This window comes from Salmo trutta, chromosome 15 (assembly GCF_901001165.1).
Source record: "Salmo trutta chromosome 15, fSalTru1.1, whole genome shotgun sequence".
In the NCBI taxonomy this organism is placed as follows: Eukaryota; Metazoa; Chordata; class Actinopteri; order Salmoniformes; family Salmonidae; genus Salmo; species Salmo trutta.
The window spans coordinates 33,044,080-33,064,368 of NC_042971.1; the positions used below are offsets into that span (position 1 = coordinate 33,044,080).

The 20,289-nt window shown below is 42.3% G+C and overlaps 1 protein-coding gene across 1 annotated transcript in view; it reads left to right on the forward strand.

Moving 5' to 3' along the window:
* LOC115148834 (polypeptide N-acetylgalactosaminyltransferase 10) overlaps positions 1–19,513 on the forward strand; it is a 130,710-nt gene extending 111,197 nt beyond the window's left edge. The window contains exons 7-12 of the mRNA XM_029691095.1: positions 4,574–4,691; positions 9,230–9,337; positions 13,987–14,208; positions 14,561–14,677; positions 15,726–15,875; positions 16,272–19,513. Coding sequence (XP_029546955.1) covers positions 4,574–4,691; positions 9,230–9,337; positions 13,987–14,208; positions 14,561–14,677; positions 15,726–15,875; positions 16,272–16,436 — 880 coding nt within the window. The 3' untranslated portion in view covers positions 16,437–19,513. The remainder of the gene's footprint in view (positions 1–4,573; positions 4,692–9,229; positions 9,338–13,986; positions 14,209–14,560; positions 14,678–15,725; positions 15,876–16,271) is intronic.
* Positions 19,514–20,289: the final 776 nt, after the last annotated feature.

Sequence of the window (20,289 nt, forward strand, 5' to 3'; positions counted from 1 at the left end):
CATGACAGCCCATGGCGTTCATGCGGGAAGTGTGTTGCCAGGGCCTGTTCTGTTGGGAGGGCCTGTAATGTGAGACGGAGACAGTAGTGTGTCTCACTTGGACACCTTGCCTGGTTAATTGTCTCCCTCTGACAGCCCTTCCAGTCAGGGACACCTCTCCAGTGTGTCCCCCCAAATCCTGTCTGCCTTTACGGGCCGTCGATAAACACTACATGCATCATTACCTGTCTGCAACTCTGATTTATTAGAACCCGTCGGATGAGTTTGAATGTCCAGAGAGTGACGGCTCATCAAATCACGGAGGTGCAAATGACTACCCTTTTCGCCCCAAATGGATACACACACAATTAATACTTAGCCAAATGTGTATCTCTGACACACACACGTTTTGACATGACTATGTACACTGAGTGTACAAAACATTAAGAACACCTTCCTAATACTGAGCAGCACCCCCTTTTGCACTCAGAACAGGCTCAATCCGTCGGGGCATGGACAGTAGCCCATCTGTTGCTCTATACAATTTGTGTCAGCCTCCTTTGTCTTCTCATCAATTACCCGTTTTCGACCACTGGCCTGCCGTTAACTGGATGTCCTTTGGGTGGTGGACAATTCTTGATACACATGGGCAAACTGTTGAGCGTGAAACTCAGCAACGTTGCAGTTCTTGACACACTCAAACCGTTGCCCCTGGCACCTACTACCATACCCTGTTCGAAGGCACTTAAACCTTTTGTCTTTCCCATTCACCCTCTGAATGGCACACATACATAATCCATGTCTCAATTGTAACCAACCGCCTTGATTCAGTCTTCTGTATCAAAATTTGAATTTTTTTTTTTTTTTTACATTGGATAAAAGCAGACCACAAAGGTACAAAATGATATATCATGCACTGCATTTGAGGAACAATGGGAAAGTAATTCTGCTTTGAAAGTTGATAAACTTGTAACCTCACTTTTAAGAAACGGGCCTTGTTAATGTTTTGGTACCAACTGGAGAGCTCTTTGTCTACATCTATTCAGCGTCGTTCACACCCTCTTAGGCTTTAGCCCAACCCATCTCTTTAAGGGTTGATCCGAACGTTCTGACCTCACAACGGCAATCAAGCACCCAAGCTAACATTGACTAGCTTGCTAGCTACTTCCAGACACAAATGAGAGAACTCCCCACTCTGACCATTTTACTCGCCCTAGCAGAGCTGGTTAGGCAGTTTTCATGTTACCCGGAGCGTTGGTGGCTGTAACTTTGCCGCTGGCAACAATTGAATTATACTTTTTTTGCCGACGTTTACTGCCACAGGCCATATTCAACAGGTATTGAGCGCTCTCAGACGAGAGTGCTGTGAAATCGGGGAAGATGGCCAGACTGTATTTACAAATGCATTCAAAATGGTTACTTGCATAGTGGAGTCTTTTTTGTTAAGACATGTAGCTAGCTAGGTAAACAATGAACCATAATCCCAACTCATGACGTTGCTACCCTGCATGAATCGGCTGGTAATTAACCAACCGGGTTACATTTTAGCTAGCTAACATTAAGCTATAACTAGCCAAGCAAATGGCTCTGAGATACGAATAATAAGATCATACACGTAACGTTAGGTAGCGAGCCAGCCAGCTAACATTAGCTAGCTAGCTAGTACACTTGAAATGAAAATGACTTTGTCAAAATGAGAAATGTGTAATATCTGAAAATGTAGCTAGCTGGACTATCTTACCCGTGGTCTGAAATCGGAGTAGATAGCCAGAGTGAATTTACCAGCTATGTCTATCAACAGTTGTCACAGTGACATTCTATTGAAATGGATACTTGCATAGTGGTAGGCTGGACACATTACATTTTCAATAACACTTTTTTCTGATAACTAGTTCATTACATCCGCTGTGGAGCCCAGTTTCATAATTTGACCACATTTCTCAGCTGCTTGCCGTTGTTTTGAAGTAATCATGATAAAACAGGCCTTATTTTAGGGCATTTTTCACCCTGCCAGCTCCTATTAGTTCTATTGAGCACCGTGGCACCAACTCGCCTTCCGAACATTCTATTCCCAGCTAATTGTTCTACATCACAATGCCTGCTTTGCTACTGTTGACAATGAGATCTGCTCACGTTTTTTATAGTTCAAATGTAAACAAAATCAAAAAAATTACTCATGGAGCTCTGAGGTCACCCCATTGATTCCTATAGGCTAAATATAGGTGTAACAGTATAGCTTCTGTCCCTCTCCTCGCCCCTACCTGGGCTCGAACCAGGGGCCCTCTGCACACATCTACAACAGTCAACCTCGAAGCATCGTTACCTATCGCTCCACAAAAGCCACGGCCCTTGCAGTGTAAGGGGAACAACTGCTTCAAGGTCTCAGAGCGAGTGAAGTCACCGATTTGAAACGCTATTAGCGCGCACCCCGCTAACTAGCTAGCCATTTCAAACCGGTTACATAGGCATGTCTGTCTATTTCGCCAAATATCTCGCAATGTGTAAATTTAGATTTTTTTACAGTCTGACGCCATTTTAATCATGAGAATCTCTATCTAATTATGTAAGTCTGGGCAGCGAGCTCGGTTGTCTTCAAATGCTAGCCCCAAAATATTTTTTGCCCTTGGAACGCTGTGCTTTCCCAATTGTTTTCCTATGGAGAGGCATGCCGGTCTATTTCGCCAAATATCTCACAATGTGTATATTTTGATTTTTTTCAAGACAAGCACCATTTTAATCAGGAGAATCTCCTCTTTGTAATTATGTAAGTCTGGGCAGCGAGCTCGTTTGTCATCGATCACTAGACCAGAAATAGTCTGAAGTTTTCATTTTTTCCCTGCTTTCTCATTACGCCGACATAAGCACAGTTGACACCATCGAGGTGCGGATGTTTACTTTCTACACAAGTTGTTTTTTTTCCAGATTGTAGTGGTAAAATAAAAAGGGATACATTTTTTTGTGCCATTTAGGCTAAATGGAATTCTAAGCATCACTCCAGTCAAAACAGGCTCTGCGAACGTTGGATTCCATTAATTTGCAATAGGCTCGCGCTAGTGTTCCAGCTTAGTTGACATTCTTTTGCTGTTTTTCAGCCTTGGGTGAATTTAGACTCGTTCTATTGTCCAGCCTAATAGTGGAATCTTTTGTTAAGACATATGTAGCTAGCTAGCTAGCTAGCTAGCTAGCTAGCTAAACAATGAACCATAATCCCAACTCATGACGTTACTACCCTGCATGAATCGGCAGATACTTAATCAACCAGGTTCAATGTTAGCTAGCTAACATTAGACTATAACTAGCCAAGCAAATGGCTGAGATACGAATAATAAGCTCATACACATAACGTTAGCTAGCGAGCCAGCCAGCTAACTTTAGCTAGCTAGCTAACAGTACACTTTAACTTGAAATGAAAACGACTTTGTCAAAATTATAAATGTGTAATATCTGAAAATGTAGCTAGCTAGACTATCTTACCCGGATACATCATGGTTGGATGCTTCTCCCCGTCACGGATGCCATGGTTGCCCAGTTTGAAGAATGTAATCCGGAGACAGGTGTTTTCTCCATCTCCTTAGCTATCATACTCTAATTCCACTGATATCAAAACTCGGTCCTCCAGAAGGTGGAGAGCAACACTTATGCAGTTCTACTAAACCACATATTTTTGAAAAAGCCCCGTTAGACAGGATTACCTACACATACTAACCAGCTCAAATAAACAAAAGCATGCTAATATGGCAGACCAATCCGAACTCATCTCTCGGCATGTCCAGCCCACTCATTATCTCAGCCAATCATTGGTAGCAGGAAGGTTGCTGACTTTTTCTGTGGCTAAACCAACTAGGCTCGTAATTTTGATAATTTTATTCGTATTTACAGATGGCATACAAGTTTGTTATTAAGGCACATGAATTACATAGATTACGTTCAAGTGGCGATCGTGTGAAGTAATGACCTTCGACATACGCATAGTTTCCTGAAACGGGTCACAATTGTCTTGAGGCTTAAAAATCCTTCTTTAACCCGTCTCCTCCCCTTCATCTACACTGATTTGAAGTGGATTGTGACATCAAGAAGGGATCATAGCTTTCACCAGGTCAGTCTGTTTTGTACACTCTGTGTACATCCTTGGGGTTCACAGCAAGACTTAGGCCCTTATTTTCATTCCAAGCCACTTGAGGGAAGCGATCCTACTGTAGAGCTGGAGTGTCATTATGTGTTTCCCATTATGCATTGAGTATGACACCTATTATGCCAGTCAGGTTCAGCCATGGTTGATGGTTTAATTGTTTCTGTGTTGTTCAGAGAACCCCCGGGAAAAGCTGAGCCGGGTGCACATAACTCTCAAATTGAGTCTAGTTGCGTTATAAAGCCTTCGTCTGGCAGAAACAGTCTATAAAGACGACTGTAAACCGCGGGCCTGCCATTGCCGCCACCTTTCCTTACTGATTTACACACTTTTAATTTGTATGAATATCTTCCTGTCCTTTTGGCTGGTCTGAAAGCAGTGATTTGCTTTAAAGGACAGTGTCATCATGTTGGGGTGTGAGTGTGACCGGTATTGGCATTGTATACCCCCCCTCTTGTCCTTGAGGTCTCCTGTGATGGCTGGTGGACTCTTCGCCGTGGACAGAAAGTGGTTCTGGGAGTTGGGAGGATATGACACAGGACTGGAGATCTGGGGAGGAGAGCAGTACGAGATCTCTTTCAAGGTAAAACGACACAATGACACTAGACATTAAGACGGCTTTGTTGTTTTTGGGAAGATTACCTTATTGACTTACAGCTGTGTTCTTGTATTTTTTGTCCTGGAGATGCACAGGGTGTTCAGGCTTTTGTTCCAACCCTAGTACAACTGTAACACTTCATAATAAGGGGCTTCATAATAAGTTGGTCCCGTGTGGCTCAGTTGGTAGCGCATGCGCTTGCAACTCCAGGGTTGTAGGTTCGAGTCTCACCGGGGACAAGTACAAAAATGTATGCACTCACTACTGTAAGTTGCTCTGGATAAGAGTGTCTGCTAAATGGCAAATGGATAAGATGCCTAGTTGAGTCAGGTATGTCAGTGCTGCGCTGGAACAAATGCTTGCACATCCTGTAGTTCTCCAGGACCAGGGTTGAAGAACACCAAATCTCACCACCAACAAGCTTAAGCTAGTTTTATCAGAAGCCTATTAACTAACGAGCTCTAAGGCAATGGTGGAAGTTGGCATTTAGATTTTACCTCATGTTTCAATCATTTTGGTCCAAATCTGCTCTGCTTCTCCGAGAGCAACCCATCCTCTCATCCTTCCTCTCATCAAATGAAAGAGTTTGATTCGCCGTCTAGTCTCTTGACAGATCTCAGGCCTGGTCTGGGAATAGGACGGAGACCAAAATGTTAAAAGCGTCCCAGAATTCACTCAGATCATTCTGTAGCCTTTTACCGATGTAATGCTGTGACTCCACTGTTGGAATGCAGAGAGAAACTGATATAAAAGGATAATAATACCATGGCAGAGACAAGAGAATATTCTCTTTGTTGCTGTCAGATGATACTTTCGTAATATAGCCAAATGAAAAGACATACACTTGTCTTGGCCGACTTGCACTGATTTTGCTGATAAACACTTTGTTGAGGGAAAATGTACTTGCTACGATTATGATATGTTGTCTCACCTAGCTATCTTAAGGCGAATGCATAAGAGTATCTGCTAAAGTATTATCTTAATGTAAATGTAACCACAAACATTAAATAACTCTAAATAGCACTTTACATTTGCCAAAACACACCCCTCAGTTGACAAATGCATATGTTAGGCCCCACTGTGGGCAGAGAGAAAGAGGTTATGGAGTGCTGCTTTGGTAACTGTCATTGGCTGTAGTGTGTTATAGGTTCTCTATTGTAGACTGCCCACCCTGCTCCGTACCACTGGTTTTAGAGGTCGTCAATAGAGGTGGAGGGATTAGCAGCGCTGCACACTAATCCACTGACTGCACTCTGCTAAAATGTTTGATCCCACTTTCTCATTAAATATATATGTTTTTAGAGAAGACATAACATGCCAAGTGGAGTGTGGTGGTCAGGGAGGGCACAAGGTTCAAAGGTCAGGCAAAGTGACCCTGCCTTGGATGCTAAAGTGATAGGAGTAGGATGAAGTTACCACTAACATCCGTTGTAGGGTCAGATATATGTTGTATTCCCCGAATGCAGGGATCATCAACTAGATTCAGCCGAAGATCAGAGGGCCGAAACATAATTACAAATCATTTGTAGACTGCAAATTGACCTCAAGAAGCCCAAACAGATATAACATTTGACTAAAACATAATCACTTCAAACCTTGCCTACATTTCAATACGAACATATATAACCTAGAACTTTAATTAAACGCTGAGTCTCAAATAGCCGCCTGTCCCTTTTAAATAGCTGGGCAGTGGCACACATTTCAGCAAATAAGTGCCCGATTCAAATAGACTCCGTGTCTAAAATGAATTGTTTGCGAGGTTACCATGCATTACCATGAATTGTTTACAAGGGTTAATGTTTGATTTGTTACATGAAAGTATTCAGTAATGACTCAAAACAATTATGGCATTAATCTGTTTTTATCGGCAGTAAGAAACTGCTAGCCATTGGCTGCTAACATCTTAGAACTGCTAGCTTAACTGGCAAGCACAAAAACAGTTAGCTTTGTGAGTACAGACCAGACTATGAGAGGAGCGGAGTGTGCCCAATTTGACTGGAGTGCGGATCGAGTTTCCAAAAGTCTGGAGCATAGGCCTTCTCGCCCGCTCCAATTTCATTCCAGTACCGGTAGCGCTCACTTCACGGTTTATTTCTATTTATTTGGTTGTTTTTAGGGGGTAGATCAGCTTTAATATTGCAGATTGTGGCTTCTATCAATGTAATTGTCTGCATCATTTCCAATCCCCCATATAGTTTTTGTGTACACTTTTTTTTTTAAATAGAAAAACACACCTACTCATTCAAGGGTTTTTCTACATTGCAGAATAATAGTGAAGACATCAAAACTATGAAATAACACATATGGAATCATGTAGTAACCAAAAAAAGTGTTAAACAAATCAAAATATATTTTATATTTGAATTTCTTCAAAGTAGCCATACGTTGCCTTGATGACAGCTGTGCACGTGTGTCTGCGCGTGCCTCCTTCCATGCCTCTACAGCCTGGCAACACAAGTTGTTGAAGTATATTTCATGCTCGGTTGGCCTTCTCCGAGAACGACAAGGCTTGCCAGCCCCAGCCGCTATTAAACATTCATAAGGCAGAAGCCCATCTAACAATGGATCTTATGCTGCGTTCATAACCAAGTGGGAAGGTGGTAATTACCAGTTGTAAATACCAGTTGGATGTGTTCACATGCTTTGAACTTGTTGAGAAACGCTGATTGGGCTAATGGCCAACAAGCTGCGTCAACCATAAACTAAAAGTACAGCTATCATGCTTATAAACAAATTAGTGTTAAAATTATTATTATTATTTTTTAAACATTTTAATAGATTGCTTTCTATAAATAATGTTTTGTTACATTTAACTGCTGAAAATGCTATTATCAAGGCCATGTCCTTAGTAGGTGACGTTAGAGGTCAACATGTAGGACATATCTGAGTTCGGGCATGATAGACGATATTCACACTTGTAATTACCAGTTGGAGAGGTGTTCAAGTGGATTTTTCCCAGTCGTACACTTCTGGTCAAAAGTTTTAGAACACCTACTCATTCAAGGGTTTTTCTTTATTTTTACAATTTTCTACATTGTAGAATAATAGTGAAGACATCAAAACTATGAAATAACACCATATGGAATCATGTAGTAACCAAAAAAGTGTGGAACAAATCGAAATATATTTAAGATTTTTCAAATAGCCACCCTTTGCCTTGATGACAGCTTTGCACGCTCTTGGCATACTCTCAACCAGCTTCACCTGGAATACTTTTCCAATGACATTGAATGAGTTCCCACATGCTGAGCAATTGTTGGCTACTTTTCCTTCACTCTGCAGTCCGACCAAATAGGGCCATCTTCTGTATACCCCCGCCCTTCCATGTCAAAACACAACTGATCGGCTCAAATGCATTAAGAAGGAAAGAAATTCCACAAATTAACTATTAAGAAGGCACACCTGTTAATTGAAATGCATTCCAGGTGACTACCTCATGAAGCTGGTTGAGAGAATTCCAAGTGTGCAAAGCTGTCATCAAGGCAAAGGGTGGCTATTTGAAGAATCTCAACTATAACATATATTTTGATTTAACACTTTTTTTTGGTTACTACATGATTCCATATGTGTTATTTCATAGTTTTGATGTCTTCACTATTATTCTACAATGTAGAAAATAGTAAAAATAAAGAAAAACCCTTGAATGAGTAGGCGTTCTAAAACTAGACTGGTAGTGTATGTGGTAAATACCACCTTCCCACTTGGTTATAAATGCAGGGTTAGTCAGCCAAAACTAGACAAAGTATCGCCTATCTTTATTGCTCCTCCCCTCTCATTTAATCGATCTCTCTGTTATTCCCTCCTATCTTTTAATTTGTCATTCTTTTTCTCTGCCCTTTTGTCATGTTTCTTTCTGTTTAGTGAGCGTGCTTATGAAGCACACACATATGATGGAGGGTTACAAATCAGTATCAGGAGCTACCACACGATGGTGCTTCCGACAGCCTCTCGTCCCCTTCAGGCCTGCAACACACAAAGTTTACAGTAGACTTGTTTTGGCTTGTGGCTCAAAGCTTTCACCTGACTCAGAAGAGTCAACCTGAAGTATGTCACATTCAAACTGTGACATTTCAGTCCTGCGTTTGGCATCATGCAGTCTTATAGTTCTACTGTACATATTTCTACACATTTTCTGACTTGTCAGGTTTTCCTTCAGTCTTAGCCAGGACTGCTCTAAATATGTCATAATTGATGTGTTGGTCCAAAGAGCCCCAGGAGGCATTTGTAATAGTCTCACTCTCTGTCAGTATGGTGATGATATCACTGTATAGCTAATCATACCTCCTGCCTGCCTCCCTCCCTCCCTGCTACCTTTATCTAGCTTCCCTCCAATCCCTCCCTCTGGAACCACTCTCTCTTTTCTCCCTCCCTGCTCGCCTAGTACCTGTCAGCCTCTCAAGTCCTCACACTGTTCACAGCTACACACCAAGGGCACACGGATACACACAAACTAACACAGCAGTGATGCCATGATCCCCACACAGCTGTCTGTGTTAAGCCTCTCTCTTTCTCTTCCCCCTCAGGTGTGGATGTGTGGTGGGCGTATGGAGGACATCCCATGCTCCAGGGTGGGTCACATCTACAGGAAGTATGTTCCCTACAAGGTCCCCGGCGGGGTCAGCCTGGCCAGGGTGAGTGTTGGATTGGTTCCTAGACCGACCTTTTCCTCTCGCTTCTCCTCTTTATAAGGAATCTACAAAGATAAAACTTAAGTGTCTAGTGAAGAGAGCATTCATCTCTGCTGAGTTTCTCTGCAATAGTTGGACACCTTTATATTTCCGCCACAAACCCACCCACTCTTGTCACATCCATCAGGAATGCTGTGGAGTGTTTGAAGTGAACGTTGATTGTGTTCCACAGTCAGGCCCGCAAGTGGGAATGAACGAGTGAGAAACTCCTCTTTTCTTTTTGGTGTTGAATTGATTTAACCTCCTCATGCACCTGCCTCGCCTGGCGCTGTGTTTTAACAACGTAAGCATTCAGAAAAAAGAGACTTAACAAATGCCTTTTTTTTTTCCCCCTGCTTTTCTTCCTCCTTGTGATACGGCCCCCTATTGGTTTTGTCCCCAAAATACACAAAGCTAGATAAGTGACCTTGATGAGGAATACGCTGTAAAGACACTTTAACCTTTCTGGCGCAGGAATTCCGCTAGCGACCCACCTCGACAACATCCGGTGAAATTGCAGAGTGTGAAATTCAAATGACAGAAATAGAAATATTTAACATTCATGAAAAGACAAGTGTCATACATCAAAATAAAGCTTAACTTCTTGTTAATCCAGCTGCTGTGTCAGATTTCAAAAGGCTTTACGGCGAAAGGACACCATGCGATTATCTGACAGCGCCCCGCATACAAAAGCATGAAAAAAAAAATGTTCAACCAGGCAGGTGTGCCACGAAAGTCAGAAATAGCGATATAATAAATGCCTTTGAAGATCTTCTGTTGGCACTCCCATAGGTCCCAGCTACATCACAAATGGTCCTTTTGTTCGATAAAGTCCTTTTTTTATATCCCCAAAAACTCAGTTTAGCTGGCGCGCTTCATTCAATAATCCACCGTTTCCCTCCTTCAAAATGCATACAAATTGAATCCCAAACATTACCAATAACCTTCTCCACACAAGTCAAACAACGTTTATAATCAAACCTCAGGTACCCTAATACGTAAATAAACGATACAATTTAAGACAGAGAATCGTTATTGTCTTTACCGGAGATAAACAACAAAGAACGCGCTCTCATCTATGCGCATGAAAACACTACAGCCAAAATGGGAGCCACTTAGAAAAACTACAAATTCTAGCAAATTTTTCCAAAAATCCCAGCCTGAAATTCTTTCTAAAGACTGTTGACATCTAGTGGAAGCCCTAGGAACTACAATATGGGAGGATTTCACCTCATAATAAACATGACAGTCATTGGAAAAAGTGGTAGGCTGACATTTTTTATTTTTTTTGTCCCCTGGGTTTCGCCTGCCATATCAGTTCTGTTATACTCACAGACATTATTTTAACAAATTTAGAAACTTTAGAGTGTTTCTATCCAAATCTACCAATTATATGCATATCCTAGCTTCTGGGCCTGAGTAACAGGCAGTTTACTTTGGGCACGCTTTTCATCCGGACGTCAAAATACTGCCCCCTATCCCAAAGAGGTTAAACTGGTTTGCAGGTACGGAATCTTTAGATTTGAAAAATACATTTTATGCTTCGTTTTTCTTCTGGTCATGTAGTGTATGTGGACACCTCCTCGTCGAATGTCTCATTCCAAAATCATAGGCATTAAAATGGAGTTGGTCTCCCTTTGCTCTTATAACAGCCTCCACTCTTCTGGGAAGGCTTTCCACTAGATGTTGGAACATTGCTGCTGAGACTTGCTTCCATTCAGCCACAATAGCATTAGTGAAGTCGGGCACGGATGTTGGGCGATTAGATCTGGCTTGCAGTCGGCGTTCCAATGGGTTTGCGGTCAGGGCTCTGTGCAGGCCAGTCAAGTTTTTCCACACCGATCTTGAAATACCATTTCTGTATGGACCTCACTTTGTGCACGAGGGAATTGTCATGCTGAAACAGGAAAGGGCTTTCCCCAAACTGTTGCCGCAAAGTTGGACGCACAGAATCATCCAGAATGTCATTGTATGCTGTAGCGATACGATTTCCCTTCACTGGAACTAAGGGGCCTAGACCGAACCATGAAAAATAGCCCCAGACCGTTATTCCTCATCCACCAAACTTTACAGTTGGCACTATGCATTCGGGCAGGTAGCGTTCTCCTGGCATCCGCCAAACCCAGATTCTTCCGTTGGATTGCCAGATGGTGAAGCGTGACTCATCACTCCAGAGAATGCATTTCTACTGCTCCAGAGTCCAATGGCGGCAAGCTTTACACCACTCCAGCCAACGCTTGGCATTGCACATGGTGATCTTAGGCTTGTGGTGCAGCTGCTCGGTCATGGAAACCCAGTTCATGAAGCTCCGAAGGAACAGTTATTGTGCTGACGTTACTTCCAGAGGCAGTTTGGATGTCGGTAGTGAGTGTTGCAACCGAAGACAGATGATTTTTACTCACTCGGCACTCGGCGGTCCCATTCTGTGAGGTTGTGTGGCCCACCACTTTGCGTCTGAGCCATTGTTGCTCCTTGACGTTTCCACTTCACAATAACAGCACTTACAGTTGACCGGGGCAGCTCTAGCAGGGAAGAAATTTGACCAACTGACTTGTTGGAAAGGTGGCGTCCTATGACAGTGCCAGATTTGAAAGTCACTGAGCTCTTCAGTAATACGATTCTAGTTCCAATTTTTGTCTATGGCAATTGCATGGCTGTGTGCTCGATTTTTATACATCTGTCAGCAACGAGTGTGGCGAAATGGCCAAATACACTAATTGGAAGGGGTGTCCACATACCTTTCTGTATATATATATAGTGCATTTCCACATTCTTTTGAAACCTTTGGAATGCAGCTGAAACAATCCATTATGTATGCTGATCCTTGCCCAAACCATTGGCTTGGTCGGATGTGTAATTGAAAACTATTGGCCTGTTTTGGGGGTTAATTTTTGTGTTGTGTTCCCCCACCATGGGGGAATAGTCTCTCAGATGAGGAAAGCCTGTTCTGTCTGAGTGAGGAATGTTAATGACTTGAGGAGTGGGGTCAATTGTTTATGTATTTCTTCAGAAAGGAGACGCACCAACAAAGACATAAGCACCTTAGAAAAGGCCTCCAGTTAGAAATGGCCTCCTATGCAATAGTTCAAATACATGCATAATATGTACATTCATATTGATTGATTTTCCATAACATGATGCCGAAAGAATGAAATCTGTGAATGATCGTTGGGTGAATATTGCACCTAAAATAGAAAGTGCCTATTAAGCACAGCTTTGTGTTTAGCATCATCCTGATTTCCTTTTGTTCCTTTTTGAAGTGAGCTCAGAGAAAAGGGTGTAATTCAGAGTCACAGAGACATTAATTGCTGGCCTGCGGCGCCGCTTCTTTTTTTTTGCTCCCCCAAAACTTGACTAGAGCTGCCTCTCCTAGACACCGCCATCAGCACCACCACACAGTAGTTGGGACAATAAACCAGAAATTATCGACACCTATCACTTATCGCACGCATTTTGCTGATAATGTTCAGTGGCCTATACTAGAGAAATGTGAAGTTTGAAATGAAACAAGTTTGCTAATATTGGTGATTTGTTAATGGGACAATTGATGGCTACAACCATCAAACTAGTAGTTTAAAGGATCATTTTAAACTGTGGTGCACATTAATGCTAGAAACGTATCATTCTATTATCTCATCAATTCAGGCAATTTATCGCAATATGTATTTTCTTCCATATCGCCCAACTCTACCCCACAGGCACATCCCCTAAACCCTCCTCAACCTGTCTTTGACTGAAATTAATGAGGTATTATACTGAACAAAAATATAAAACGGAACATGTAAAGTGTTGGTCCCATGTTATAAAATAAAAGATCCCAGAAGTTTTCCTAATGTACAAAAAGCTTTATTCCCTAAAATGTTGTTAGTGAGCATTTCTCCTTTGCCATGGTAATCCATCCACCTGACAGGTGTGGCATACCAAGAATCTGAATAAACAGCATGGGGACAATAGAAGGCCTCTCTAAAATGGTCAGTTTTGTCACACAACACAATGCAACAGATGTCTCACGTTTTGTAGGGGCGTGCAATTGGAATGCTGACTGCAGGAATGTCCACCAGAGCTGTTGCCAGAGAATTGAATATGAATTTCTCTACCGTAAGCCTCCAACGTCGTTTTAGAGAATTTGGCACTACTTCCAAACGGCCTCACAACGGCAAACCATGTGTAACCACGCCAGCCCAGGACCTCCACATCTGGCTTCTTCACCTGCAGGATCGTCTGAGACCAGCCACCCTAACAGCTGATGAAACTGAGGAGTATTTCTGTCTGTAATAAAGCCCTTTTGTGGGGAACAACTCATTCTGATTGGCTGGGCTTGGCTCCCCAGTGGTTGGTCCTGGCTCCCCAGTGGTTGGTCCTGCCCACCCATGGCTGGACCCCTGTCCAGTCATGTGAAATCCATAGAATTGAATGATTTCCTCATATGAACTATAACTCAGTAAAATCATTGTAATTGTTGCGCTTATATTTTTGTTCAGTATATTATTGTTCAGCCATCCAGTAGTCAACGAGACCCCAGAAGACTGACACCATGCATCCATCCCTCTCCTACAGTCATTGTGGAGCAACAATGTTTTAACCCTTTCTCTTCTCCCTTGGTCCCTGTACAGAACCTAAAGCGAGTGGCAGAGGTGTGGATGGATGAGTATGCAGAGTACATCTACCAGCGGAGGCCAGAGTACAGGCACCTGTCAGCAGGAGACATGACTGTGCAGAAGGACTTGAGGAGCAGCCTCAACTGTAAGAGCTTCAAGTGGTTCATGACAGAGGTGGCCTGGGACCTGCCCAAGCACTACCCACCTGTGGAGCCCCCTGCTGCCGCCTGGGGAGAGGTACACATTAATTTACTCGTTTCTTTAGAGAGAGACCGAAAGCTAGAAAGAGAAAAAGTTAGAAGATTGAGATAAGCGCAAGCAAGACAGTAGATGGAGAGAAAGTTAGAAGAGAGAGACCGTGTCTGGCCTGTGACAGCCCGATGTCACATCAGCCGTCAGAGGGCCAAGCTCCTGCCACAGCCTCGTCTTCATCATTACTCATCACACTTTTTCACTAAAGAGGAGAGCTGACAGATAGTGCTGAGAGATCCAGACAGAGCTCTAGTCAGTGGTTAATACACTGACTAGTATTGAATGATGACATTTGTCTTTCTCTGTTAACTGGTTTGTCTGCTTCTGTGTGTTCTAGCTGCGCAACGTAGGCAGTGGCATGTGCATGGAGAACAAACACTTTTCGTCTGGGTCACCCATCCGCCTGGAGACATGTCTTAAGGGGCGGGGCGAGGCCGGGTGGAGCCATGGACAGGTGAGGAGCTTAGTACACACAACTAAATACAGACATCTGTCTGCTGTAACATGCTAGTTTTCCTCTAGTTTTGCATACACTTAACCTTCATTTTGTACTGTGTACAGACAGCCTTCATAAGTACTACCGACACACAAACGTTATGTTTTTCTGTTCTCGTGGGGACCTAAAATGTATTTCAGTAAGCCTAAACTTAACCCTAATTCTAACTCTAAACCTAACCCCTATTCTTAAAGTAGCCATCGTCCTTACAGGGACATGGGAAATGTCCCCACGGAGGCGATTGTTCCTTATTTTACTATCCTTGTGGGGACTTTTGTGGATTTTAGGTCCCCACAAGGTTAGTAGAACCAACCCCCAAACACACTGGTTCTCACACACACACACACACACACACACACACACACACACACACACACACACACACAACTTCATTATCTCTTCTGTTCTAATGTAGTCCCATTTTTTTCCCCCTTGTCATCCCAAATAATGTTTAGAAGAGCTCATAACCGAATGTTGATGGATGGCCATGTTTTCTCTTTATTTTCTAAGTTGCCTGCTCTGGCTCTGTGCTTTGACAGTTTAATTACAGTAATTTAAAAGGCTGTTGTAGTTTAATCTCTGTCATGGTTGCAATTTGTATTCAATGCTGGGACGACAAACAGCATCAGTGCAAATCAAAGAGCTCTTTCTGGCTACAGTCCAAGCCGGGGCCTTTTGAATGTTACAGCAGAGGAGCCCCTTCCAGACAACTATTGTGTTCCCTATGAGTGAACGTCCCGGGGGGGTGACCGATGTTGGAACTCCCAGGGCGGTTCTCTTCAACCCTAGTTCTGAAGACTCACAAGGTGTGCAGGCTTTTGTTCCAGCTTATTACTAACACATCTCAAAGGCTTGATGAGTTAAATCAGATGTTAGTACAGGGCTTGAACAAATGCCTGCCCTGTGGACTCCAGGATCAGGAGTGACACTGGCTCCAAGAGGCGAGCTGGAAGTGGGGGCCCCACTCCTGAGGTGTTCTGATCCACGTTGTCTCTGCCCCCTCCAGGTGTTCACGTTTGGTTGGAGGGAGGACATCCGCGTGGGGGACCCCATGCACACTAAGAAGGTGTGCTTTGATGCCATCTCCCACAACAGCCCCGTCACCCTGTATGACTGCCACGGCATGAAGGGCAACCAGCTGTGGCGCTACAGGAAGGTAAGGTCTCTTTTTCTCACACACATACCCACACACACAATCTTTTTCCAAGTATGAAAAAGGCAAGTTTGTGAGTTGCTTATGGTGCACTTTTTTTGCTCGAGCTGAGCAAGCTTCAAGATGTATTTTTGATCCTTTGTATTTCCTTCTCCTTTTGATGAAATGACACAGCTGCTACTCATTGATAAGGCAGTTTTCTCCTAGATAGAAACCGACATTCACCTTTTAAGCTTGGTGTACCTTGTTAGAAAAAAATGACTCCTAGTTTTCCATGCAGGCTAATAAATATGTATTTTTAAAATGACCTATTTCGGAAAATATTTTCAGTTAAATGCACTGTAATTAAATAAACATTGCCATCTCGTTCACTTCTTTTCTCTCCCTTTATCTCTGTAGGATAAAAGTTTATACCACCACATCAGTAACAGCTGTATCGACAGCAACCCCACAGAGAGAAAGGTGTTTATGAACATGTGTGACCCCAGCGTCCCCAGCCAGCAGTGGGTGTTTGAGAAGACCAACACCACAGTGCTGGAGACATTCAACCGCAGTAACAACTGAGACCAGTAGGGGTCAGCACTGAACCTGAATACCACTCACCCAGGGACTGTGTTGTGTTACTAAGACAGAAGTGGGCTGTTTCTCTAAAAGGGTCTGGGGGGAAAAGGGGGGGTTAGCATTGGCAAGCCAGTCTAGACACATCAGTTATTGAGAGATGGAGAAGGTATGGCGCTCTCTGTGGTGGCGGGGACTTCCTGCGTCAAGGGGATTAGGTCTGGCATGGCCATTCTGAGGTTGCCCATCTCACTTCCTTATTCACGCTCCGCTCTGCTTCTCCGTGCATCTCCCAGGTGTCTCTGCCCATATGTCCATCTCCATCACCCTGCGTGAGTGTGCCTCTTACTCAGTCACTCTTTCCATTCTCCTTATTTGGAGCCACTGCTCTGACAGCCCCCCTGAGACTCTCGCTGAACCAAACCCAGACTGACACTTGGGTAAAGCCAGCCAGAAACAACCACTCTCTGCAAAGCACCGTGTTGGTTCTTGTTTTTGTTTTCTTGCTGTGCTCACTTGGCTAGCAGTTTCTCATTCTTGGTTTCCTCTTTATTACATTGATCGAAAGTGGAGTTGGGCAAACTCTGTCCAAATGTAGAGGGGAAAGAAAAGCCCCCCATCTTTTAGGGAGTTAATTTTTAGATCTGAATGAATAATACTGTAGTAGCAGCACTTTGTCTATTTGAAGAGCTGTGATTTGATGCCAATGATGGATCTCTTCCAGGTGATTTGTCCAGAGAGGGAACTGTAAGGGCTCTAACGACTGTTGTTAGTTTCTTTCTGTCCTATCCCCTGAACAGAGGCTCCATCTGCCCTCTGGGATAAACCCAGGCAGTCTCTGGAACCACCTCATTATGAAAACACTAAACCGTGTGGCAGAAAAACACACTGAGGTCAGCAGCGCCGAGACAGTAGCGAGACCATGGTGGCTTCCCAAACTCATCAGGAGTGTCTCTAGACTGGTTTGCCCAGGGGGAGGGGTTGGTGATGGGTATTATAGGTGTTTTAAATGCATTAAGCACTTGCAATGATAAACTTGAATGAAAATCTTAGTGCCTTGCTGGATGAGAGAAAAAGTATACAACCTGGTCTGACTTGGCCTGGCCTGGTGCCATATTCCAGTCCTCCAACTCCTCCACTGTCTCAGACTGACTGAGATGGTGGAGAGAGAGGCCATCTGAGGTGACACTGGCTCTTAACCATGGATGTGTTTCTACAACACTAATGTATATGTAATGATAGTGAATAGCTGAAGAGACTAGCAAACAACTATGTGTTCTCCTGCCTTTAAAAGTGAACAGCTTCCCTGCAAAGACCCTCTTTATGTTTGTGACATGTCACCATCATGCCATGTTGTTATCATCAAAACCCAGTTGGACATGCAAGCATTCATTAATATTGATTTCCTTTGTTTAGGTTTTGTCGCGTTATTACTTTCTTGGCGTTTCATATTTTCTTTAAGTGTTTTGTCTTAGTTTAATGCAAAGTTTTGACTTGGATGTTGTTCAGAAAGACGGCTTACATTGCCTGCTGTGTAGTTACGTTTTTGTTCCCCTCTTCTCCTCAGGAATAATTCCAAAGCAGAGTGCATGTAATATGCATGATGCAAAGATCACACCCTTCCTTAATCTAACCATCTTCCTCACCTTTTCGGAAATTGATATAAATCCAGTACACTAGTATGTGTTGTAGATTTTAACTGTTGGTCAGCAGTTTAAACTAAAAGTGTTCCTTCCATGCTTTGTGGAGAAAATTTGAAGTTCTATTCTAGAAGTTCTATAAGAGAAAGTCTACGTGGAACATTGGTAAGAGATGCTGCACAATATGGCTTTGTGCAACTTTACTTATGAAGGATCTTTATTGCAGCATCATGTAATGTTGTATGTGTTCCTTCTTATTAAACTGAAATGTAGGACTGGCTGGGGAATGCAAAATTGCTCACTTTCTTTGGTTTCACTTTCTATAAATGTTCATAGTTTTACCCAGGCAAGTAAGCAGCATGTATGGAAGACCAAAGCTGTTCAAAATGGACATATCTAAGTTAACACTTTTTTTAAGGACATTGGACAAGTTTTCTTGTTTGTTATTTGCTGTTTTATCCCTGTCTTGGAGTTTTGCGTGTTATTTTTGCAATCCAAAATATAGAATGTCTGGCTATTCCAGCTAAATAGATTTCACAATTATGCTAACATAAGTATTATATCTGTACTAGAATTATAAATTAAGTTGATGAATTGTCCCTTCTCTTTTACAGTAATATTATTAGTGAAGTAGCAAAATAACTTCACATGGTTTAAATTACTATAATAGAACTAAGGCTGGAATTCAATCAAACCGCCACTGCGGGTGGAAAAAATGAGACCATGTCCATTGAGGGAAACTTTAAAACCTCCATTTTGATTTATGCTTTTTCTCTTATGCCAGAATGATCGGTCGAAACATGTTTACTTTAAAGCGTTGACGTTTATGTAGTAATGCTATGTTTGTGTCTTGAGGGAGTAAACAGGGTTGTTGTACCTGTTGACGAATGATCATCTTGCAAAGGTGGTAAGACTGCCCCAAATCCATGGCAGTTTATTGAATACCTAGTAGACTGTTTAGTTTATGGAACAAGGATATTTGCAGTACATTGACCCTGTCCATTGCACATGTAAAGAGCATTTTATTTTGATTATGTTATGATTTATAACTTGGGTTGGAAGTCGTAAAAAAAATGTAATTGTGGTTTTAAGCAACATTTTATACAGTGCAATTTTTTCATGATCTTGTGTTGGAATTAAATATTGAGCTAAAATGTGAAGACAATACTACTTTTTTTTAAATAAAAGTTTGTAATGTTTAAGACCATTGTTGGTCATTCACACAATGCTATGTACATGTGTATGCAATTTTTATTTGTAGGGAAGTGTACATTTTGTATCATGAATATCCAATATTTTTTTCTACTGACATAATGACTGTAAAAGTGTATTTAGGTGTTTTAACACACTGTGTACAACTAAACTGGAATTGTGTAATATTTTTTCCTGAAATTGTAAAATAAATGTTTCTATATTTGAATTATTTGTTGTATAGTAAACTGAGAATGTTGTTCCTGAATAACTTTGTAATTTTTATGTAGCAATAGTTAAATCCCATCTCAAATTTGAAGAAACAAGGACATGCAGATAATGGAAATAATAGTTTTATTTCCAATTTCATTAAGTAATTGAATAATTATTAAACAAATTCACCATATGTGGGCCATGGTTGGTTGTATTTGGAACCACACAAAACATAATTGTAACAACAAACAAAACAAATACAGTTTTTAGTTGGTTGGTCGACTATAGTTGAGACGAGTCACTGTCCTCACTGGACCCTCTGTCTATTCAGACTTCATTCGGACTCTTGAGTTTCCCGGGCCACTGGCTGATTCCCATCCTAGGTCCTCTTCCGAGAAATCGAAAGTACACTTGGGACTAGCACATTGGAAATGTCACTGTCCTTATACTTCCTATTTTTCTTCAGAGGGTTGCCCTCTAGCTGGTAGCAGCATGGGCTTCTTGAAGGGCTGGACTCCCTGCTCCTCTTACAGGTGACCATAGAGGTGAGGAAACTGGCAGACTCATCTGATGCTCTCTTCCTCTTTGAGGGTGTGACCACTGACTGAAAGATTCCTGGGCAATTAGAAGTGGCCAATTCTGTGGCTGTCCTATGGCAGCCCCTTGGCCCTACTGTTCACAATGCAAAAAATATAAACACAATATGTAAAGTGTTGGTCCCATGTTTCATAAGCTGAAATTAAAGATCCCAGAAATGTTCCATACTCACAAAAAGCTAATTTCGCTAACATTTTATGCACAAATTTGTTTACATC